General features: G+C 42.1%; 1 protein-coding gene across 3 annotated transcripts in view; it reads left to right on the forward strand.

The window, feature by feature from the left end:
- The window catches only part of LOC110989191 (E3 ubiquitin-protein ligase CBL-C-like), a 41,443-nt gene that overhangs the window by 1,280 nt on the left and 14,026 nt on the right, over positions 1-26,137 (forward strand). The window contains exons 2-8 of one of the 3 annotated variants that reach the window (XM_022253376.2): positions 8,032-8,310; positions 14,190-14,327; positions 15,571-15,790; positions 20,043-20,063; positions 22,934-23,095; positions 23,413-23,722; positions 25,198-25,803. In XM_022253376.2, coding sequence (XP_022109068.2) covers positions 8,032-8,310; positions 14,190-14,327; positions 15,571-15,790; positions 20,043-20,063; positions 22,934-23,095; positions 23,413-23,722; positions 25,198-25,803 — 1,736 coding nt within the window. The remainder of the gene's footprint in view (positions 1-8,031; positions 8,311-14,189; positions 14,328-15,570; positions 15,791-20,042; positions 20,064-22,933; positions 23,096-23,412; positions 23,723-25,197; positions 25,804-26,137) is intronic. The other 2 variants (XM_022253378.2, XM_022253377.2) reach the window with 2 other exon arrangements.

Raw genomic sequence — 26,137 nt, forward strand, 5'->3', positions numbered from 1 at the left:
TAGAATTCATTGATTTTTTTCTCCATTGTTTCTGAATTGAAGCACTTGTAGGCCAACAGTGTAAATTTACGTGTACATGTAGGCCTACCGGTAGCACGGTACCATGTGCATGTACATGTACATTACAGTGCAGTGCTTGACAGTAAATTTTGCTCGTGGCACTGTTGAACAAAATCTGTCTTTTTTTTATTTTAACAGAATTCATGTCAAATTCTATATCTTGCTTTCAGGAATTGTTCAGCAGTTTTTTGTTTGGGTCCATATCATGTCTGTTCAGGATCTGCAATCGTGAATTTCCATCTACGGTACAACATGAAAAGAAGTTTTTGTAAATTTACATGTGTATAACTGTTTACAAGTTTTCCTTGCTGTTTTAGATACTTGTACATGTACATGCATACATGTGTACAATGCGCTCGCCATGTTGGATGTTCATTGGTTCATCTTGCACTGTCGCTCGATCTTTGGGCAATCTTCCGATTTTATTGCCGATAATTCTCCATCAGCCAATTGCCTAGTACTTATTGTACGTAAACATGCATGTACATGTACCTCACGGTTGTGGACGATTGCTTCTAAAAAGGGATAGAAAAGTCGGACATTTCATATAGGATTGACTGATGCAATTATGCAATCGTGCTGATGGACTGATGTTTACGCCCAGCATTTAAAGTTGATCATCAGGCATGGAGTTAAACTATCAGTTGATGTGTGTCCTTAAGCAGACCCTTCCCCAAAGTCCAATGTCGTGCCAGTACGGTACCGGGTATAATTTATGTTGTGAGGACTGGGAGGATAATGGAAATGTTCTGTCTGAAACCAGTCCATTTGGCATTTCTTACGGTGGCTCTGAAGGGACACAGCCAATCATCAATATTGACAAACACTCATGATGTGCTGTCTGGGTCGCAAATACGGAATTCAGCAGTTTCCAGCATTCACATCTTGCTCTCCGGGCATTCCAGGCGGCAAATGTTGCCTTTTTAAAATTAACTTTATTGAAAACTTTTTGGGGGGCAGGCTAGGCAAGAAGTGGACAAATTTATTAATTGAAATAATTTGGTTAATGTTTTTACATTAGTTTTTATGTTACTCGTATGTTATGTTAATATTGGTTTTTTTTCCCTGAAGTTTTTGCGTTTATAATTTTCCTAATTTTAATTAGGAAATTTCCTGTTTCACATTTAACCAGTTAGCGTGGTTGGAGAGTCCCTCGACAGAAACTATACATATCTTGTTGGCAATTCAGCGGTTAAATACTTGTTTTGTGCCCTTCATGTTTTGTTTCCAATGTTTATGTACCTGGTATTTAATAGAATGTCTTCGTTAGTGTATCCTGAAAAATGAAATGAAATGACATCCGCTCGACAACCCCCGCTCACAACCCCGGCTCCTATTCATAGATCACATGACATTATCAATGTGGTCACATGCTCTGCCTGGTACATGTACCGGTACATATAAACGGTACCTGGATGTCACAAAAAAAGAACAAAATCTATCAATATGTGCATCTCAGAAGGTGAGTCATGAATTTCGGACCTGAATATGGACATCGGCATTGACGACTGCTGATTTCCCCTCAGGGCCACCATAGCAAAGGGTGTTTCTACATGTATGTAACAACCTTCATTTACTAGAGTTCTCTACATGTATTTTAAGTACATGTACGTGTACATGTTAGTGACCAACCTTCCTGAATTCGCCGAATTATGACCTCTTCGTGCAGGAAACCACCAGCACATGTACAGTATTTTGTTTCTGCACAACACTGTTACATGTACATGCAGTTTGGTTGTACCCCGTACACATGTAGTTTTGTACGTGCACCGGTGTACGCCTACAGTGCACACGTGTATATATGCAGTTAACTGTTTTCAGTTGTCACAAAACATGCTTAATCATGCAGATACTTTGAGGAAATCATCTTCAATCTAATACCAACAGGTATTTGCAGGATACGTAATTAATGTACCGGTACATGTACATGTTCATACGTACATGTACTCGTACATTGTACCGGTACATTGTAAATTTAAATTTTTGAAATTGTATATGTGATTGTGAACATGTGCATATTTCTGCACATATATGGTATATTAACATGCATACACATTGTGTACTGTAGTACTGTAGTTGAAACGGTACTGGTATACGTACATGTACATGTATAGAATTTTTTCACCCACGCAACTGAATGTAAGCTATAATACTAATTATTTATTCGTTTATAAAGTGGAAATTTCATATACATGTAGGTATGTTCAAATGTGCCATACAATGAAGACATTAAGCATGGAACAATGAATACATTTAAACATGGTTGAGCCGATGGCATACAAGGGCGCCTCAGGCAGCCGCCAAACGACCCACATTCACCAACATCAGTAAAGGGGAGACAGTAAGAAGCAGTTACAGTTTTAGAGGTGGGAGGAAAACCCCAGAGGAATGTTCTAGGTAAAACCCACGGAGTCAGGTAGGGACTGAAAACCCAATCCACAAGTGGATCGGGCCGTGAATCGAACCCGGGACCACAGAGGTGGAAGGCGAGGAAAGAACTACCTTGCCAACCTGACTCCCCACCTATACCACCACGTATGGACCCCGTGGCCACAGTGATCGCATATACAGCTTAACCACGTAGAAGCGCACGTGTGAACGCTGCATGCTTGACTAGTTTATCTTGAATAGGAAGATTACCATCACAACACTATGCACTCATTACCATCACAACACATCAGAGGTCCAGCACGATTGTGACATAACAGGAAAAAGGTCTACCCGGTACCTTGTGCGGATAGAAAACTCCTTTTCTTTAACTGCGAATACACTTTACCAGTTGCTGCTTTGTCGAGCTACATGTGCATGTAGATTTTTGATGATCCTTGACTATTCTTCATTGTTTTTGCGACAGATACACTGTACCACTGACCCCAAAATATCTCTAAACCAGTTTTCCAGAAAGAGGGGTATAGCCGGGTGTGGACGTGGCGTAGTCCTCGCAAGGTTCACACAACCTGCATTATGTGGACTTCTTGTAATCTTGTTAGAGGGCCCATCCGCACAGCCAGTCTAATAACCACAGTAGGCACATCCACAGGGCCTGAGCAGAAACAGTACTGGTACATGTACATAACAAGTTTACCAAAATACCTACAGTGTAGGGGTCCATGGTGTTTTTTTACACCAGAGGGGGCAAAGGGCATACTCTTGGCTTTGCCTCAAGTGCCATTTGCCCCCTTGGGTGTACAAAACCCATGGACCCCATCACAGCAGCCAACAACTGTTTTGTTAAATACTGGTACATGTACAGTACAAGGGTACAATTTTTCCAGAAATTAGGAGTCCATTTTTTTGTGTCCCTGTCACATCTGACATTATGATATTGTAACTTCGGAACACATGTTTTAATTTCCAAAAGTGATGAATTATTAATGAAAATTACGGTACCTGCCTAACAAATACCTACATGTAAAATTAATAGTTGAAATCAATTCCGGTGATATTTCCAGTTGAAATAACAAAGGTCGGATGTAACAGGGACACGGAAATGTCACACTTTTGGACCTCTTATTTCTGGAATAACCCTCCAAAGTCATAGATTGAACTGAAACACTCTAAATGCAATGTACATGTATACATTGTGCATATTGTATAGCAAGATAAATTTTAAACACTTGAATAGCAAATTAAGTACCGGTATTAATTACAAGGATTGATTGTGGTGTCCTTTATTGAGCTGCGTTTTTTGGTTTTTTTTTTCATTTTTAGGGGGGAAGGGGGAAATCTAGGGTTTACATGAATGAGCATATTACAATGTACATAAATGATGGTGATCGGAGCAGAAACAGTTCATGATCAGAGCATACAGGTATTCCACCAGCAAAGCTGGGTGCACGAACAGAAGTCTAATAACCTGGTCTCCGTCATGGTCAGAGTGAAGAGAGCGTCAGAGAGCAAATGCACACAGTACTTAAATCCCCGCACACAGCATGTCTCCTCCAGTAATTAATGCACAGTACCACTGCCATGACTGCGGCTATCCATTTTTGTGCTCAAGATTAAACAATTTTATAACGCAGTGGGCCCGATACATCAACTGTGGGAAAGCTCACTGTTATCCACCATTTTTTGTAGCCCGGCAACATCACCAATGCACGCGATGCGTAAGTGATACACGAGTGCTTGGAGTACGTGTATATTACATGATGAATTCGCGACCAATAAAAATTCCCTCTCTACATGTACATACGGTACATGTACGTACATGTTTGACCGTGGTTAAACATTCATGTACATGTGGGTAATTCCAGAAATTAGGGGTTCATTTTCGTGTCCCTGTCACATCTGACATGTATGATACTGTAACTTCAGAACACATTTTCTAATTTCCAAGAGTGATGAATTAATGCAAATTACCTGCCAAACAAATACAAGTGGTAATATCCGGTGATATTTCCAGTTCAAATAACAAAGGTTAGATGTACCAGGTAACAGGGAGACGAAAATGTCACACTTTTGGACCCCTTACATGTGTATTTCTGGAATTACCCATGTACAAAAAGAAGTTGTATATTAATGTACCTGTAGATTTTGCACATGTGCCAAAATATGCCATGAATGTGTAACTGGTAAACCTCTGAAGGCTTACACCATACTACCGGTAACTGGGTGTTCCTGAAGTTGTGTGAAGAAACTCTGTCAGGGGAAAATGCCCAATTTCTGCCCACTCTGGACACTCCTTTGAACATTTTGTGATTTTCTTGAGCTCTTTATTCGGGGGGAACTGGGAACTCAACGTTCTGAATGCGATGCTCTGACTTGAAATTGCCGAGTTCCCACCTGCTGGGTCATCTCTGAACCACCACAGCTCCAGAGGAGATCGATTCCAAGTGCTGTACTGGTACCTACAGTACGGTACATACATGTACATTGTACATTCTCTCTGCAAATGTTGAGAATTGAAAAGGAAATAATGGTGTACAAATAATGAACGTTTATAGTGCAACGGTAAGAATATTTTCATGAGTCACTGGAACATTTGATATCTTTCAAAGAATGAAAATATTCCAACCATCGTGGGAGTGAAAAAACATTCATTATTTGTTTTATCTGTCGTACCGGATCTAGATCCTTGTCATTGAATTTATTTTTGAATCAACTCCAAACAACTTCATAACCCAATACCTTTTTGATCGAATTTATTCTCCCCACATGCCCTAGGTTTCGATCAGCGCTATGTGTTGCGCTTTTGCTGCGTGTTGCGCTCTTGCTGCGTGTTGCGCTCTTGCTGCATGCTTGCTGCATGCGCTGCCTTTTGAAGGACGAGGCCATTCATACATGTATGCCGTGGAAACAAGGATGATCAGAGGATCCTAACCATTGTGTATTTTTTACCAGCTGCACATGGGCGAATAGTACCTGACGCAGCATGATTGGCAGGAATAATGAATGTTACATGATGCATGTTACACCAATCAAATGACAAGGATCTCTATGGCAGTTTTATATTTAATACAAAATGTATGACGTTGAACAGTTTGGCATCAACATGGAATGCTAAGCACAGGGAAACTGATTCACTGCTGGTGCCTTGGTGATTTGAGGAATAATGCCCAGTGCATGGTTAATGGCATTTACACGTGTGTATTTAGGCACACATGCATTTCACAAGACATGTACTTTAAGTACATGTAAGTCACGTACCGTACTGATAGTATGGGTGGACCATCAGTGGTTTTTTTGGCCTCAAAAATGAGCTTGGGTTCAACAGTGGGCCTCTCCTGCTTTTTTCAATATGTGCTTTTTGTTTGATCTTGTCTGAAATCTTTTTTTTTTTTTTTTGTTGTTCATCGAACAGTGTCAAGTATCTGGGTAAATTGGTAAACCGAGCAAATTGATTCAGCGATGAACTTCGGTGATAAATCCCATTGAACATGTTGAATCTTTATGACTCGTGCACTCGTGGAAAACTCACCGGGACAAGGGGTCTAGAAGAATGGGGGGAAGGGGACCGGAGGTTGATAAAGTTTTGAATTTAGTTTTAGTACCTGGAGTTTCCTCAATCATGTTAAATTTAACTGTGACTGAGTTTAAAATGTACACATGCACAGTAAACCTAGTGTTGTTGGTCTACTGATATGGGTAAGAAACATTCCTGTGCTTTTCTTGCTTCAATGTATACCCTGATTAATCTTGACCCTTTGAAATTCAGTAAGAAGATTGTAGAGGATTTTATAGGATTGAGGACGTGTATACTACACGCTGATAAAGATATTTTCGACACCTGCAGCCTACCGGTACATGTACATGTAACATCATATACAGATACATGCATACATGGTACTGTACATGTACATGTATGAGTTTTTGTTTGTTCAGTCCATAACAAATCCTTTCTGAAATGCTTTGCAAGGACTTGTGAAAGGGCTCACGAGTGCCAGTGAGTACTTCTGCTTCACGACATTTGTAGTGACACAGCGTAAATGACATGTTTTGCGCTGGAAATTGCAGAATGTTCGCATTGCCAATTTAGCACCGTCACAGTGCTCATCCCAAACGTCACGGAATCTGAAGTTTTATCGGTCTTGTGTCAGACACAATTTTTGTAATTTACACAATGAACCCAAAATGAATTCACTTTCCTTGGGCTTCATCGGTACCGTGCTGACTGCATACTGTACTGGTGCATGAACGTACACTGTACATGTATACGCTGGAATGTACAGTGTGGGTGATGGGTGCCGATGAGGACTTCAGGGTAGTGCCAACCATCACCACCGGTGTGTACCTCGGTGGGGAGGGGGGGAACTCAAACTTGATCAGTTTTTACATGTAGTCAGTGAATCCTATAAAATTCCACTGAAGTGTCTATAAATGACAGATTGTGGAACTGTTCCGCTTACATGTACAAAAAACGTACGTTGTAAAAGCAGGTGCAAGGTACAAGTACAGTGTACATGTACATGTACCGTGTACCGTATACCATCACATACTGGCCTACCATGCCTACAGTACATGTACACGTTTTCAGTTTGCGTACAATGTACATGTACATGTATGTTTCGGTGAAAATCTTATTCTGCCTGTGGGAAAATTTTCTCCCATATTTGAAAAAGTATGTCACATTTTGTGAAGTGAAAATGAATTCCCTGGGAAGAGGAACAAGTATGAAGTGAATTTACCATTCCCAGTGATTGGCTACATTTCGGCAGTATACAGACTTGACTTCTGGTGTCACTACCCAAGAAAGAAACACAGTGACCCTGTACCTGTTCTGCCTGTAGGCCATGTTCGTAATGATGCATCATGTATTTCTTCCAAATTTTCCAACTGCCTCCAGGTTTTACAGGCCTGCATTAGAGTACTACCTCAGTCCTCCAAAAGCTTCCATTAGTTTTTGGAATGTGCTTCTCAGAGGGCTGACCAGTGTTGAGTGCTGCAGTCCTTGAAAATCCTTGTCAGTGATATCCCTGAGCAGCACTGGTGATTTCAAGTAGGCCCATAATCTTGGCCTGAATTTGTCCACAGCTGAGTATAAACAAGACAAAGTCCAGACTGAGATTTTGACACTTTGTGTCCTTCAAGGTCATTGGGGTGGATGGGGTGGTGCAAATTATTTTTACAGCTGCAATGCTGAATTAGGAAGGATGCTGTCACTACAAGGTTGAGCCAAAGGCATGTGAAAATACCTTAGTTAGCTGCCAGATGACCCATGGTTGACCTCTGAGCATGGCAGAGGAAGGAAAACCAGAGGCCCTGGAGAAAAGGCCTTGTGGCGCGGGAGAGAACCAATGAACCACTCTATTCATGGTCCAGGCAGGGAATGGACCCCAGGACCATTATGCCACCCATGCCACCAAAATTAGCCTCATTTCTTTCTTGGCAAACAGACATTGAAATCCTCCAAAACCTCTTGGAGAAATTTGGAGGACGAACAATGATTACGTGAAATGAAACTTGAACAAGTACAATATTTGTTTAATGGAAAGCTTCACGAAGTCACCACTCCTTGTCTTTTGTGTTTTCCAGTACCATTGTTTCCTGGAAGTCCTTCAGCCAAAGTCTCTACGAGGTCCACAGCTTCCAGAAGGGCCTAGAAGCCTACGCCCTCAAGACCACCATCGATCTCACCTGCAACGACTACGTCTCCAACTTTGAGTTTGACGTCTTCACCCGTCTCTTCCAGCCCTGGAACACCATCCTGCGCAACTGGAACTGCCTGGCCGTCAACCACAGGGGCTACATGTCCTTCATGACCTATGATGAGGTCAAGAACCGCCTGCAGGCGTTCATCGGCAAGCCGGGGAGGTAAACAAAAGCAGCAAGCGCTGGCTCAGCGCGCGCATCCCAACGGGTCGATCCAGAGTTACGGGAAAGGAGGGGAGAAGCATAAACTTGGAGGGTCAATTGTGAGCATGCAGTGCGGAACCCTTGGTCACAGTGTAAATGCAAGGCAGCCAATTTAAAATTTATTTGTTGTGTAGGCAGTCGGGCTGTGTACACCAGTGTGGTATTCAAAAGTCCCCGTAAGTCCATCACAAGTCATTCGGTCTTGAGCCAATTCGCAAGCTATGTAAATGAGTTGTGACAAAAGCTTTCTTTTGTCATTGCTCACCCTGTTACTTATTGCTGACCTTGTGAAAGGACTTGTGACTTGAATACAACGCACATGTACATGTCCCCACGTCTCCTTCCTCTCCTTCAAAAGCTGCCACTGCATCTATATGCGCATTTAGCATGGGCTGCGCCAGGCATGAATGCCTTTTTAAACTTTCGTGGCACCAAAAAAGGGGTCGGGTTCAACAATGAATGATTTTGACATCCTTCTGGTAGTCAGCCGTTTGGAACCAGGCCCTTGGGCATGGTTGCACCTCTGGCTATCATCAGCTGATTTCCTTGGAGGGAACCATTTGTCTAAAAATAATTGTACCGTATAATATGTCACTGACATTGAATGCTGCTTGAGCTGCAGCCAACAGTGAGATGTGAGCAACGGTTAGATTTGAAGAATAAATACACAATGAAGTCGGCTTGGGACGTTCTAGTGGGGCCGAACTGCGCAAGCGCAATTTTGAAAAGCGCAATTTACCAAGCCGTCGAAGCTTACCAAAAACTGATCCCTGCCAATCATTTCTTCTGTGCCAGAGAATACATGCTTGTAGTCGGAAGGAAAGTCTAGAAGTTATCATCATTGGTCCTTTGGACCGGGTTTTATGGAAACATCTCGGTACTAGATGAAAATGAGATACCGGTGCATTGCACTTTAAGTTGGTTTGGGGTCCTTTCTTGCACTCTTTCCTTAACCCTGAAAGAGCCGGGGGTATCCCCCCAACTTTTTTTCTGTATCGCCGCAGGGCATTTTTATGAGGAGTTGAGGTTTCTAGGAGGGTTTAGAGTATATCTTTGCAGTAATTTGGACACCATTTTTGCAAAAATCAAACTTTCCGTTCTCGCGCTGCGCTTATTTTTCTGAGAGGGGTCAGACAAAAAGGGATATTTTTCCATTGCAGTACTCAGTGCACACAAAATGGCATGCACATAGCCATGAACTTCGAATGACAGAAACGAAACCTGCGTTTGATTGAGTTCAGATTTCACATTTGTAAAGATAAGGAGTGTTTGTATGGGGATGTACATGTAAGTTTCAAACATATTGGGGGTAGCAAACTGCTGACTGGCCGATTCTTGGTTGACATGGTCGATAATCTGGGAGGCATATATTTAATTCGTGATGACGATTTTAAAATATCATCTTTTACAATTATCTTTGTACATATTTAAAATATCTTTTACATTTCCAATTGGTACAATTATCTTCAAAATTTACAGCTGAAATGATTATTTTCGGTTAATTATTAGTTGGCTAGGATTTAGAGGTTGTTCGCGTCCCTCAAAAATGTTGATGTTTGAAACGTCATTAACGTCAACTGGGATCAAGATGAAGGATGAACACGGTCATCCATGTTTCAGATATAAACCGTTTAGCAGTCATGACTCCCCACATTTCATCAGACAGATGTGTAATAAAGTCATTGGTCTTCAGTTCAGGAAATAAATTCTAACCCCCAATTTAGTATTAATCTGATCCGTACATGGATATTACAGGTTTTTGTGAAGTACATGTACACTGGACTTCCTTGTTTACTTGAGTCAAACATTGTTTATTCAAAATACACATACATTGTACTTGTACATTTACATGTACACTGTACATGTATGGACAATTAAACTTTTACATAATGTACATGTACAATTCGTAATGTACATGTAAAAGTAGTCTTGTACCGGTATACACATACATGTAATTTGATGGCACCAGGTGATTTTTGGTGGTCGGAATGAAATCATAGATTAAAGTCTGGTTCTTTAATGTCAACATTTTTAAATGACCAAATGACCCTTTCAAAATAACTACTGGTGTGTATGTACATGTACATGTACTGGTTTATTGGGGGAATGTGATTGAAATAGGGTCTAATGCGAACACAGTCCAATAGGACTGAGCATTGAGAAATTCGTCCGAGGTAGAAAATCACGTTTTCCTCCACAAGTGCATTGTACATGTACATTGATTAAATTGACTTTCCTTGAAAATTGGTAAGATCAGTGTTTCCATGCACGTGTATTGTACTCGTACTTGTGCTTGGGATGTCAAATTTTCATGAAAATGTGAAGAGCTAATTCAGCCATCCACATGTACAATGTACATGTACTGTATGCACTGGTCTCTTTTTTCTGTTTTTATCATTATTTCCGAAGAACTGAATCCCCAAAATGCCCCCCATCCCTTTGGTGTCATTCATGCATATGGTATTCCTCAGTGACAGATGTTCTTGTGTGCTGTCCACTCCACATTTTGCAGCTGGCTTTCAAACCAGGAAAAGAAAATGATATCTATAGGCCTTGAGAAATATTCTGAAAAAGAAATCAGAGAGTCAGTGATAACAACCCTGGTCGATCTGTAAATTGTTAACTGCACTGAGTGTAGACTAATGCTATAATATACATTTACATGTACCCCGATGAAATGGAGTTTAATTCGTTTGAAGTTTTACGTCAAAGTACATGTATTTCAAAACCTCTCTCAACAACAAGGAGAATTCAGTATATTTTTCAATTGATATTCTAAAGCACCTAAGAAATAACTTTTTAAAAAATACAAGCCATGAAAAAAGAGCACAAAATTGACGGAAAATGAGGAGAAAAGTTTGGCTGTCTTCATTCTGTTACCGTTGACAATCTCTCGCACAGTTTTGCCAACCTTTTTTTTCAAGAAATCAGACAAATTGTAACTCAACTTCATGGTCATAGTGTGTACAGTACATGTACTTCAATTGAAATACTCAGGGACATTTATCATTGTTCTAAATACATGTACGGTACATGTACAGTGTATCAATATTTCTGACAAATAATTTTGTGGAAAATGTACGACTACCTACAGATGTATCCCCAAATGGCGGTTTGAAAACACTTCAGAAAATGGTCCACTGTGACTATGAGATGTGACCAACAAAACAGAAAGTGGCACTATACGTTGCATGTGAATGTTTAATAATATACAAATCTTGTCAGTCCTCATGGAAAGAAGAGTTGCGTATGCATGAGGGAAGGGATGAGGGAAAATTTGAGGAAATTTGTTTGTGTTCCACCAGGTGTACATGTACCGGTATGTAAATTGTTTGCCCCAACTGCACATTTGATGTGCACGTACATTGCACAGATACTGCTGCATATATGTACACATGTACATGTACGTGTGTATATTTATCCGGAATGTGGTCTAACTGTAATCACTGGTGGATGGAGAGGGGAACAGGGGCCATGCCCCGCCCCCTTGAAAAGTGTTTGTTTTTAGAAAACAAGAAAATGGAAGATTATTACTTTTGGTCTTCTTCACTTCGCTTTTTCCAAAAGTGTGTACAAACCCCTCCATCGATGCCAATAAAGCCTCACCCCTCAGATATAGGCCATAAAAGGTTGCTTGTTTCCCAATTTTGGGGCCCCTAACAGTACCTTTGCCATCCCCCCCCAAATTCTGACTCAGAATCCATTGCCATGATTGCAGCGTCCACTGTATACATGTACATGTAACAGGTGCCACATGTACAGAAACTTTCCTTCACAAGTACATATATCCACTTACATGCAAACACAAAGCATATTTCATGAAATTTTACTGGATGGATTTTTTTCTCAAGATGTTTCTTTCCAAATGTGAAACTTTACACCATACCCTTAAATGAAAGGGACAGTGTCGAGTGATTTCCGGGTATACTGTAAGTGCTGCTTTCACCTGATACGGTAACACACATGTGTGCATGTATGAGATTTTAGGTGAAAAACGGAAAGACTGTATTGAAAGTTGGTTTGCCAATGGGCGGTGAAAGGAGGCCGTTGAAGTTGAGCCTATATTTAGCGCTTTTGGGTCTTGACCCATTGTGTCGTTTTCCAGGAACGTTGTACAAACCATGCCAGCAGGCACTTAATGGTGCTTGACGTCAGGGAGAAGTTTGAAATCAAAACTTCCTTTCTCTTTGAGAGTGGGGATCAAGTAGCCAGTTTTAGGGAATAGCGGTGCATGTACATGAAGTCTATTGAGGGGAAATAAAGCTCCGGTAAAACTAACAAAAAAGTACAATGATCTATGAAAATGTATATACACTGTATGTCACAATGCTACATTTTGTAAACATGGTACCATAGGGAAAAGAAATCTTATTTTGAGACAAATCTTTCTTGCATTTACTCCCCGAATTTTTTTTTGTGGATGCAAATGAAAAAAACAACAACTTTTTTTTCTTACATACAGTCCAAAGACTTTTTACATGCAGGTAGGTGCATACAGTTGTACAAACAAATACAAAAAATCATTTCTAAGTACCGGTACATGTACATGTAGTTGATGTACATTGTAATGTGCATGCGTTGGTAAAACATGGATAAAACACAAGAACTGTAATAATAGTTTTTAAATTGCCCAAAACAATTTCAACCCCCGCCTAAAAAAAACAACCAAAAAAACCCAGATTGAAAGGTACTGGTACATTGTACATGTACATAGGACATGTACGGAATATCACGTGGAACCGCAGGACCATGCATACATTGTATGAATTAACGAAGTAGGAATTCATTTATCTGTTTATGGTACATATACATGTCTACATGTACATCTATGTACACATGCGCATGCTTATGTCAGTGTATGTACGGTACATGTACAGGTACTTGGGTCAATTGTATACGTGTACATGTAAATTCACCGGTATACATGTACATGGTACAGTACTGAACTGGCCGCGACACATGGTACATATACATGTACATGTACATGTAGAGTAACTGTCATGTGAGCGATATTACTTGTACCTAGCACTGGCTGTTACTAGATAATTTTATTTTCCTTCACGTATACGTATACCATGCATACAGTACATGTATGTGAACATACATGTACATGTACATGTACATATCCTGTACCGGGTACATACATGTACGTACCGGTACATGTACATTGTCGGGATAGATTGAATCATACTGTGGTTTCTTATGTGCTCACGACACTTGCTGTGTACATGTACATTCCAAGTCAGACTCAACCCAGGAACTGGGAATTCTTTTGACACTTTTCTCTCTTTCGGGAACGTTCATTTTCATACATGCGTCACAAAATTCCCACAGCGGGGAACATTTTGCAACCTTTTCTCACAGGCGGGAGTCAACATAAATTTGCCTTTCATGCAAGCACAGGGAAAAAAATTCATGCCTTTTCAAGCAAGTGCAGGTTCAACATCTTTACACAGTTGGGAAGTCATTTTCATACCTTTCCACTCAATTGGGGAAACATACCTGGTATTCACGCAATGTCACACGATTGCACAATGGTAAACCAAGCATACACATGTACAGAACTGGGAGTTGAGGTATTCATATTAACCAAAGGGGGTAACCGACAGTACACTGAAGTGAGACATCGGTTTCCACGGTGCTGTTTTTTTACGCATACATGTAGGCCAGTCGGCTGAATTGTCCATCACAAAAGCACCGGACGTGGTAAAGCGACTTTTGGGTCGACCGAAGCCACTACCCTGGCTACTGACAATGAGATTTTACACTTTCAGGACTTTGGCCCTCTACGTGGACAGGCTTTAAAGTCCTGCTGTCTTGTACATTTCCCTTTTCAGCTACATCTTCCGACTGAGCTGTACTCGTCTGGGCCAGTGGGCCATCGGCTACGTCACGCAAGATGGCAGCATCCTGCAGACCATCCCCCAGAACAAGTCTCTCTGCGAGGCCCTCATCGACGGCAACCGCGAGGGATTGTAAGTCACGACCATAAACGCATAAACACATGTTGGGAGCATGTGGCCCGTTAGTTAGAGTTTGTATCTTCAGATCATATGGTAGGGGGAGTGAATCCATGTTATGGCAGCATCGTGTGATCTGGGGCAAGTCACTGTACCCTACGTGCCGTCCTCCACCCCATAGGGGCATGTATCAGTACATGTAACCTACTGCTAGTGACCAGGCTTTGTATCTTCGGATCACAGGGTGGGGGCGTGAATCCATGTGATGGCAGCATCGTGTGATCTTGGGCAAGTCACTGTACCCCTACGTGCCGCCCTCCACTCTATAGGGGCATGTATCAGTACCGGTTCATGTAGCCTAGTGGCGAGGCTTTGTAGCTTCAGATCATAGGGTCAGGGGTTCGAATCAAGCTCATTGGAGCATGTTGTGATCTGGGAAGTCACTGTTATCCCTATATGCCTCTCTTCACCCTGGGTACCTGGGAGGGCAGTCACAGTGTTGTTTAGCCGTTTGCGTCTGATATGGGTAACACATGTACCAGAAATTATGGGTCCAACAGTGCATGTATAGTACATATACATGTACGTGACGTTTTCGTGTCCCTGTTACATCTGACCTTGTTCTTTGACTTGGAAATAACACCGGAATTGATTTCACACTATTACTATTTGTTTGGCAGGTAATTTGCATTAATTCATCACTCTTGGAAATAAGAAAATGCATTCTGAATTTACAAATTCATATGTTAGATTTGACAGGGACATGAAAAAAAAATGGACCTCTAATTTCTGGAATTACCCATATCAGTGCCGTTGAATTGCTTTGATGTTATTATGACTAAAAAAATAAGATGTCCTGAAATTCTGTTGTCAAAAAAATAAGCCCTGGAAAAGTCATAGAAACCAAGATCTGGCGAGGGCTATTTTTGATGGGCCACATTTGATGTGTCAGTGGAACAGTGATCAATATATTTGACAGGTTGTCCCAGTCTGTCCATAGTGAATATCTCCGCTTTCATCCTTAACCCTAACCCACCTCAATCCTTCACCTGTTGGAGGACTGAGGAGTGTTAGGGTTAATACCAAACAGGACAGTGTTAACTGTCATTGAATTTGCCCTATTTTAGTCCTGGAAAAGTCACGGAATTCGGTTTTTCAACTTTCCTTTGGAACGCTGAATAGCCATAAAAGTTGGTCCAGCTATTGTTCACAGGGATTATTTTGCGGTCCAAATTCCAACCCCGCCTTTTCCCTCCAGCTACTTATACCCGGACGGCGCAGACGACAACCCTGACCTGACCTCCATCAACACCAAGCCCATGGAGGAGCACATCCACGTCTCCCAGGACCAGTACGCCCTCTACTGCGAGATGGGCTCCACCTTCCAGCTCTGCAAGATCTGTACGGAGAACAACAAGGACATCCGGCTGGAGCCGTGCGGCCACCTTCTCTGCTCCTCCTGCCTGAACGCCTGGCAGGTGCGTGCACAAAAACACTCTGCCAAAAAACTTGTCAGAGGCCTTCAGTTGCAACCATTACAGCATGTGGTAAAACTACATGTACATCTAAAACCACAGTATGATAATTCTGCTCTGTGCAACATGTGTGACACTCGGATCTCACTAAACTTACACAATGTTTGTTTTCTTTGCCTGTGCTCTTCGTGTCTTAATGTTTGGCAAGTACAAAACATTCCGTCGAAAAAGTCAAATTCCTCGCATTAGGGATAGCAGTAGACAGTGCAAAGGGCAGTGATACAGTAATGTGATGTAGGTGCATAATACTTCAATCTCAGTGGTCAAAAGCCTTTTTTAGGTCATTTATCTTGTGCCTTTACACCCTGGTACAAAAGATTCCGATGGAAAGTTTGGCTCCTTCCAGGAGTAGTGAAACTGCAGTTAGCACAAGCCATGAATGGAGAAATACAGCGATGCATGGTCATGACACTACATTGTAAATCAAATAAAGATAAGGCGGAAAGCCAAAGAAAAAGAGACCTTCAAACTGAAAGCCGGAATTACTTTCCAAAGCAATTTCACAGGTCGAAACAATGGGACTAAATGCACAGCTCACATGCTCAACCTAACGTGCAGCTAAAGAATGCAAGTAATGATTGCATTCTGGTCAAAAGCGTACATGGACATGTGCCACTGGAGTGGGTGCGCGCGTACCCCATAGAGGGAGCTCTCGCCAAGTTTCTGCCACAGCCCCGTGTGCAGGGTTTGCCACTTAGCAGTTGGGAACATAATGGCAGCCACTTTTGCAAATTTAAGTCAAACGCAGGTCCGTTCACGCGTCTAATCGAAACTTTGCAAACAGGAAGATCGGTCGGACCTGTTGCACAAAACATCACAGGTCAAAGCATCAGTGAAGATTGTCTGGGAAAGTGTGCAAGTGCCTTTTTGAGAGTGCACTCTCAATTGACTTCCAATAGACTTGGGAATAATGGACTTGCACCGTACTTGATGCGACTGGGAGAAAAATGGCTCGTGACTTGACTTAGAGAAAATTGGCTCAGGACCTGACTCGTACAGTGTACATGTAACTTGCCAAAAAATGGCATGGTTGCAACGTTTATGACTGAACTTAATAGACTGGATGGCTAGATGGACTACAGAGACTTGCAAAGACTTGACAAGGCTACAACTGAACATGAAGCGACCAAAAATTAACAAGTACCCGCAGATGTACATGTACCATACATCATACATGTATAATGTTTGTATGGTATATGTAAAGAAGACTTCCACTGTATGTTTTCCAATACGTGTACATAACCAGTACTGTACATGTACATGTCTCCAACCAAGGAAGCTCCAATTGCTGAATGAGTTGGAGATTTTCTGTTTCATTTTCACGGCACATTAATATTGGTACATGTATGTGATGCATTCCTTTTCAGTTTTTCATTTTTTGAAACCACACAGTACGTGTCAACCCCTCAAATGAACTGGCGTGTGTCAGATCACCGGAACTCATACTTTCTGAAGACGAAAAAAACAAAACGGCACTGCACGATCAAACCAAAATTTCAGGGCGCATTTTGTACAAGTTGCCTAAATCGTTGGCTGTCCTCACTTGTTGAACTGTTGAAAACATCGGCTGTTGACACTGTAAAGCAATAAGGGGAAACATATCCTGTTTGTGTGGGCGTGTTGAACCGTGTTTCTGTCAGTTCACGAACCCTCACATCCCTTAACCAATGCATACATGTACATGTATACACACCAGCCGCAAATGCACACATGTACGTGTATTTACATTTGGTGCAATTGCTGTGACCGGGTCACTGTCATTTTTGCTGTTTACGTGTACATGTATTTACAAGTCAAGGAGGACTGGATTTGTGGAGAATTCAGTCTGGAAACTGCACCGTTTTGGAGAAAAATAGATTTTCTGAAGCCAAAAATATATACCCTAATATGACATACAGTACATGTAAATGTAGGAACAATTTGGCCAGGCGTGAAAAATTATTGTTCCTTGCTGGCGCTTTACAGTGGCAAACTTGGAATAAATTTGTGACCCGAAGTGCACGTATGCGGACCAAATCATGATGTACAAGTATTTCTAATAAAAGCAAAATTAAGCTAAGTTACGGTTTTCATTCTGGTTTGCATTCCCACCTGCACTTGGTACCTGTTAATGAACGGAAAATATCAGCCCATCTGGATGCATTGACCATGGAAATTGGATTTTTTGGGGGGGGGGATGACACCCGAAACTCAATGTAGAAATTATACTGGGTGCCTTAAAAAAAGAAATACACGTACATGTAAATCTTTTTCTTGAATGTGTCTACTTATTTGGGTAACAGGTAACCATCATCTTTGTCATTATGATGTCAGACTCGGATTTTTTATGACACAAAGAAATCTAAATTTCTGCCACAGATGGCTGAGCACGAAGTGGTTTAACCCTAACAGTCCTCAGTCCTCCAACAGGTGAAGGATTGAGGAAGGTTAGGGTTAATGGACCATGTCAGAAATGGCTTTGCACCAAATAGCTGTTTGGTGTTGAATTCATTCCGCCCAGAAAATGGCTGACCATGTCAGAAATGGGTTTGCACCAAATAGCTATTTGGTGTTGAATTCATTCCGCCCAGAAAATGGTTGTTTTGTCAGAATTACATAATGTTTGTTTGAATATCTCCAAAATGCGTGATACCCATTTAAAGCAGATAAGAACAAGGGCAGAAGTCTGCGTTGAAAGAAAAGGGGGGCCATGTTGAAGGACACTGGGGTAAGGCTGGGGCTAGAATAAAGCCCCTAACTGTGGTTGCCTTTGAATTAATGATTTGGATAGTGTACTGTACTTTGCTTCACACTGCAAACCTGTTATGAATCTGGTGCAAAGCCATTTCTGACAAAGTCCATTAAACCACTTTATGCTTAGTCATGTGAGACAGAAATTTAGATTTCCTGGTGTACGAAAGAGGACATACCGAAAAAGATTGTACTTACAGTTTACAAATATGATTAGTGGCAATCAAGAAACAGACTAATTAATCTTGGCAGCCTGGAGAGTCTTAACCCAAGCCTCAAACTGCTGCCTGTATTAATGCAAGCAATTTTGCTTTTTTTTTTATGTGTCGCACAACTCGAGAATATGTCATGTCCTCAAGGGTCACTCACTTACACTGCATTTCATCATTTTCATAACCGAACCAAACATCAGACCTCCCTCCTGACAGAGTGCGCAAAAAAAAAAAATGGTAGCTCAATCGTTGTTTCTTCCCACACAGTTTCTAAAAATTCTACACAAGCTGAAAATTCCTCCTTCCAAACTCCCTCTCCCTCTCGCCGTCGGCATTTTGTCTCTTCAGGATGATGAGTAGACTGGAGGACACCTTAGAAATGCATCAGGTCAAGTGGGTTTGGTGGGTTTGTCCTTTGGCACCAGAGAGAAGGTGCTGGTATTGAACTATTGGTTCCTTCATTTCAACGTTTATCGGAGTGTGGTAGACTTTTTAGAAACTGTAAGAGGAAATCAGTCTTTCCAATTTTGTTTCCGGTTACTTGATAAGCGAAACAAAGACAAACTGAAGTTTATCTCTGGCCATGCAAATCATTTATTTTGTTTTTGGTTTTTAGTTTCATTTGTGGCACATGATGTTTGCTTACATTACAGAAAAAGTTGGCGTCAGATATTTCATGTGTGGTAGGCTATTACCTCAAATGAGACCATTTCTACCTGAAGAGAGTTATATCGTGTATTTGGGCCTGTTTGGTTCTTGTGGATCCGGATTGAAATTTTTTTTTATCTTTTAAAAAGACATTGATAAAGCATTTTATTCAGCATGAATCCGTTGGAGGTGAGAGATGCATGTGATTCAGTGACACCACATATGCACATATCGTACTTCTTGTGAAACTTTGGCAAGTTGCAACAGCCCGTTAGCAATGAGGCTCTTCACCCGCGCATAAACGAGGCATTTTATTTACATGTAAGCGTGGTGTCACTACAGTGTTAGCTTCAAATCTATGTCACCTGATTGGTCAGTTAGAATTTTGTTTTGTTGGACATACATGTAATGCGGCAAAAAGTTTGTGTTCCGTTCTTTTGATAATGATCAGTTTCGGCGTCCAAGAAAAGCCAGATTCATGCTTTTATTTTATTTCTTTTCCCTCATTCTCTTCTCATTTCTGCTCTTTTCTCACCCCGTTTCACTTTCCCTGCCCCCTCCTCTTCTGAAACTCTTTAATTTTCTCCCAACTTCCATTATTGCAGTTGAGAATGAACGCTAACAAGGTATGTACTCCAAACTTTCTTTGTGTTGTGTTCGTCTACAAATGTACTTGTACCTCGGTCCATATTTTGGTTTGAATTTTATGTTAACATTCAGTGCCATGAATTAACATACATTTACGTGTAGTTTTGTGTTTGTGGTTAATTGCTGTGTAAGGGGTCACTTAAAGAAAACAACCCCCCCCAAAAAAATTGTGCATCTGTTGCATGTCTGCACAAAATGAAACCACCCCCTCAAAGCTATTCTGTTGCATGAAACAGTTGTTGAGTTTGAGATATTGTCTTTGTGCGTTGATGCACATGTACTGTGTGATGTACAGTACGAATTCTTTGTGAAAGTAAGGTAGGGGCAGATCTATGTACAATGTAACTTTCAGGAAATGGGGGGAGGAGGTTGATCGCATGCCCCATGGAGGTCGGAACCTGGAGAGTGATTTTGTGGAAAGACCAGTCTATAGCAGACCTCTTGTCTGAGTTCAAGCTACAAGTTAGTCATTGAGATTTTGGGAAAATGAAAGACTTCCTAGCATGCTGTGAACGGTTACAGTCATCATCAGGCCTTCAGGGATAGTGTCCATTTCGTTCTTGATCATTTTTCACAAGGGCTTTAAAAAAGAACAGACTTGAGGGAAAGACTAGCGTTGGGTGTGCTTATTAAAGATGCTTTTGTCGTAGACCACCAGGTGCTATGCACAGGCATCTTCTGTCTTCTTGGATGCTATTGGTTGCTGCACAATATGTGGCCGTTGGCTTTGTTTACAAGACCGCCATCTTGAATTGAAAGTGAGGCAATCCCTGTCAAATTTGATAAATACATGTATCTGTCAGAATAAAGGTGATGCAGTTGGAACAAATAATAGATTACTACCCTTGTGCTGTGACAGGTAGTTTCAAATGAGAGGGAAAAAATGTCACTGTTATTGAGGTGAGGTTGTACATGTAATAACAAACCTCATACCGGTAGCTAGCAAAAATGAAATGACATGTCATATCTTTCTAGTAACATGGACATACATGCACATTTGTATTTACAACAGAAATGCACCTGTAGGCATTACTCATGCCTAAATCCATTTAAGGTGTCTTTCATACAGGTTGTTTAGGGTACGTTATCTGTCAGGGCATGATGATATAAGTCACTTTACAAACATACAGCGTAAGCGAAAGTTGTTCTACACGTTCTTGTAGTGTACCGGTACATGTAGGTTGTATGTGGTTTTGCTGCGTGTACGCATTTCCTCGTCTGCTCACTTTTCCTTTCGCATTAAAATTCTAACCCTGCATGGAAATTGCTATTGTGTGGACGGTCTGTGATTTCTGGTATCTCCGACTGCCGAAAAACTCCCTCTAAACTCTCCATTCTTTCTCCGGCAAAGTTGCTCCCCCTCCCCAGATAAAACCAGTTCAAAATATGGACATCCACGGTTCCAAACGAAATTTGTGGGAACTGAAAAGCATTATTAATGGAGAACCAGAACTAATTTTATTTGCCAAAGAGGACCAAAATGTTTCGAGGAGCCATCTTTTTAAGGGGGGGGGTTAAAGAAGTTTGGAATTTTTGTAAATGTACAGTTCAGACTGGTGAGGTTACCTTTTGGGGGCGTTGTCGGCACTTCACAAAAGAAAGGATATGACAGCCTGAAATCATTGTTTGTCATGATATACCAGTGCATGGATATCAAACACACAATAGGAAACTGCATGTGTAATAGATGCTTATGTACATGTATTAATTTATATGAAGATGTCCAAAGAAATTGACTGGAGTGGGATTTGAACCAGTGACCTCCGGAACACAGTTCCATTGCTCCTCCAACTGAGCTGTCTAGCCCAGTAAGGGCATTTCTTGCCACTTGCCAGTTTTGCCAGTGATCGCTGACACTTGAGTGAGATTAGAACCAGTGACATCTGGAACACAGTTCCATTGCTCCTCCAACTGAGCTGTCCAGCCCAGTAAGGGCAGTTCTTGCTACTGGCCAGTTTTGCCAGTGATCGCTGAGACTCGAGTGAGATTAGAACCAGTGACATCTGGAACGCAGTTCCATTGCTCCTCCAACTGAGCTGTCCAGCCCAGTAAGGGCAGTTCTTGCTACTGGCAAGTTTTGCCAGTGATCGCGGAGACCTACAGTATTTAAGCTATTATGGGATAATAAATGGTTTTCCTTGTTGTAATGTACATGAAGTTGCTGACCAGTGACGCATCTCTGTAGTCAAGTATTAGAGTGTTCATTGAACAGTTGAAAGTCATTCTTTGAGATAAGCCAATTAAAAGAAGTAAATTGCATGTATCTTGAACATTATGAAAGGGCATTCATGTACATTTACATGTTCGGTATAAAATGAAACTAAAAGGAGTGTGGAGATGTGTGCTCTATTGAATAGAGCAAATTCAGAACTTCCATTTAGCCGCACAGTTTTGTCTGTGGAGGTGTGTGCTTTACTTGTGCTCACATCTCAAGCAATCTTTTGCCACTCGCCATCTTGGATATCAGGCCATGTCCAAATGTTCAACTGAATGTGCACATCCAGATTTTCAACTGAACATGTACATGTACAAACATGTACAGTGTACAGTAAAATGTACGTGTAAATCCAAACTTCAAGGTGGGTGCAACCAAATTTTTAGTTCAGCAGGTACAACCAAATTTTCAACTGAATGGGCAAAACCAGGTTTTTAACAGAATGGAAACAACCAAACTTTCAAGTGAATGAAGACAGACCTGCTTCTCAAAACAAAAAAATGCATGTTGCAGTTTTGCTGATGTGTTTGCTTGTAACCATGGTAACATGTGTAACATTTGATCTGTCTTGTACATCTTTGGCTTTTTTTGCTCGTCTTATTGACCACTCGCCATTGTTTCTTCTCCTTACAGGACAGCGATGGTCAGGGGTGTCCATTTTGCCGATGTGAGATCAAGGGCACCGAGGTCATTGTCATTGACCCCTACCAGCACCAGGGTTCAAAGGACAAGACTAACGGGGCCGAGGAGAAGCACGATTCTGAGTTTGACGATGATGATGACGATGGCTTGGAGGTGAGAATTGTCATTGAAAGGCTGTTTGTAAAAAGCAGATTTTACGCGATACTTTATACATTGCTCATAATTTCAAGTTGTTGGCAGTAAGGTGAAGACAGGTAGCCCCCCCAAATGGCTGTTTGCCACAAGCAGTGGGTGCTTTTGTTTGAAAGTACAGAGCGATAGATTGATCAACCATAAAAGCTTGCCTACAGTAGTGGGGGCTTTCTTTGTGGAAATTGTGTGATCACTTGGTAATTTTTGTGCCCCTTGACGGAACCCTTTGGTCGGAGCTAATTGGCTCGTTTGACCTTGGCATTGTCTCACATTCCCAGATGCCACCAACAGAGCCAGTTTACGCAGCACCTCAGAAGGGGCCCAAGACTGAGCCGCCCAAGAAGCTGGGTGCCAGCAATGTGCCTGCCCTGCCCCCACGTCGGCCCTCCCCCAATGTCTCCCCCACCTCGTCTCCCAACATGTCGCCGCGCTCGTCCAATCACGACCTCAGTGAGGCCGGGAGAGGGGCCTCTGTGGGTGATGGCAAAGCGTCAGGCTTTCCCACCCTTCCGCCCCGGCGCTACCTGGACGACAGGTTGGAACGAACCGAGGCCGACGGCTTCGCAACTGCAGAAACCCAGAAGACAGGTGCGTGAACTAGTATACCAATATTGAATGCTTTGAGTGATGGAGTGATACCATCCCCCCTCAATGATCCACGGAGCGTTCCATTTTCGCCCTCCAAATACTCCATGTGTCTGTCAGGGATGCCAGTTTACCTACACCACTAGATAAAGTACCTGCAGTAGATGTTTGGTTTTTTATCATCTCTCTGAAAGATTCTGCTTGATTTAAGTGATAACTGATCAAGTTGATCTAGCTGCATTTAACAAAATGTGTCAATTTGATTGAGGAATTCGTTGAACATTTTACTACCAGCACTTTTTAAAGCAAACTATTTGAACCCAGCTCTGCGGTGCTAACACTTCGCACACTAACACCCACACCAGTATAAATTTGTACCGGTGCTGTTTTCGAGTCCATCAGTCACAAGTGCCGGTAACAGGGCGAACAATGACCAAAGAATGCTTTTGTCACAGTTCATTTGAATAGGTTGTGAATTGGCTTCAGACAGAATGACTTGTGATGGACTTAGAGGGACTCCTGACGGATTGGAATACAGCACTGTTTTGTACACAATGCCGCTGGTCGTGCCTTTTGTTCTTTGGTTGATATGGCTGTAGTGCAGTACAGGTCAGATTTGTAGCCAACACGCCGTGTCAACGTTTATCGAGTCCAACAGACACAAAAGGAGATAACCGCAAACATGAAACACGCTGACCCCTGCATAACAGAGAACGCCAACACCGCAATCTGATCTGCTGGGCATAAACATGCACACACTACCTGCAAACCCCAGAACAGCCAGGCCCTTTGTTGATCTGAGCCGTTATTTTCCAAGTTTCCTATAAAAAAAAAAGTATTCAGTTCGACTGCAGCTCAAGTTATCTACATATTCCAGGGAAATGTGGTCAGTAGACGTCCCCCATGGCGGCCATCCTAGTATACATGTATGTATCGAGAGTTTTGCTGTACTTGCCATATTTGAGCTGAGTGTGTTCAAAATCGCGTAAACATAAATTCGATGTGAGGTGGGGATTTTTTCCAGTCAGTTTTGGAGCTGGAAAATTTACCAAACGAAATCACTCTGATTGTGACAAAATTACAATTAAACTAAACAGCAAAGATTGTACATGTACATGTACCAAAATGAAAGGAAATCGGGTCTGGACCTTCTACACACAAGGGACAAAGTAGCAGTGTTGGTCAGCTTTGATCATGCTGCAGCTTAGGTCGTGGAGTTGAGCCTGTCATTTATTGAATGCTCCCTTTGCGTTTAAGATGTCCATGATTTTGCCCTTCTGTAACTGGGTGATGAGACCTTTTTTTTCCGAAATTTATTGTGGCTTGTTTCTGTGAGCACTAAGTTATCAGTATAGACAGGGATGGAAGGGGTGCCTTTTTCCCCACAAAGGCCATGTTATATTGGAGATGAATTTTAAGATCATTTGACTACTCAGAAATAGATTTCTTTGTTCTGTATGTTTGCTTTGAACTCACAGGACCAAAGGCATTCCCATCAACAGAGGGCATCTATGACCATCCTCCCCCGCCCCAAAGCGCGCCCCGGGCCCGCATCACACCCCCAGCCACGACGACAGTCAACGACCTGATTCTCCTGTCTACACCCGCACCAACAGGTGACGACAGTCGGGGCGGTTCCCCAGCACCAACCCCCTTCCCCACAGGGACCGCGCCCGGTCCCGCCCCCGGCTCACCCAAGGGCCACATGAATCTCCTGTATGAACGGCTCAGCAATGCCCACAGCCCTTCCTCGCCCGGCGCAGCGGCCGCACCCACCAACCCCTTCCTGCGCTCGGGTAGCGACACACAGCCCGAGCACCTCACGTCCCTCAAAGCACAGCCCCAGGCGCACCGTAGCGCGGAAGAACTCCACGCCCTCTTCAGCGCTTCAGACGACCCCTTTGCCACAGCCCTAGATGGCGGGGTGTTCTACGAGAACAGCATCGGGTACCTGAACCTCCCACCGCCTCTGAACCCTGCCCTCCACCACCCATCCGCCCCCTCGCCCTCTTCTGCCGTCCAGTCAGAGCAGAAACACTTCGGCTACGAAAATGTGCCTCACCTAACACAAGCTCTCACCTTAGGTACACTGTGTTGTTTACGCTCTTTTCATACCTGTGTCACAAAATTTCATTTCAATCTTTCTTTTTTCAAGAGATGCCATGGTGATACCGATGAGATTGAAGTTTCCACTGTGAATGTGGCAAGTTAAATTATTGGTTTGCAGTAGGGCTGTGAAAAAATATCTCTTTTGTGAATATGTGTGGTTCTTTTCTCTGGTTCTTTCCAGAACCACACATAGTCACAAAAAGGGTATTTCTCATCATGTGACCGCAAATGAAATATGTAACTTTTTGTTTGAGAAATAAGCCTCATGACTTGCAGAAATGAAATAATTTAAAACTGAATGGAAAACTT

The sequence above is a fragment of the Acanthaster planci genome, linkage group LG10 (assembly GCF_054643075.1).
Source record: "Acanthaster planci isolate LZ-2023a linkage group LG10, COTS_SCS, whole genome shotgun sequence".
In the NCBI taxonomy this organism is placed as follows: domain Eukaryota; kingdom Metazoa; phylum Echinodermata; class Asteroidea; order Valvatida; family Acanthasteridae; genus Acanthaster; species Acanthaster planci.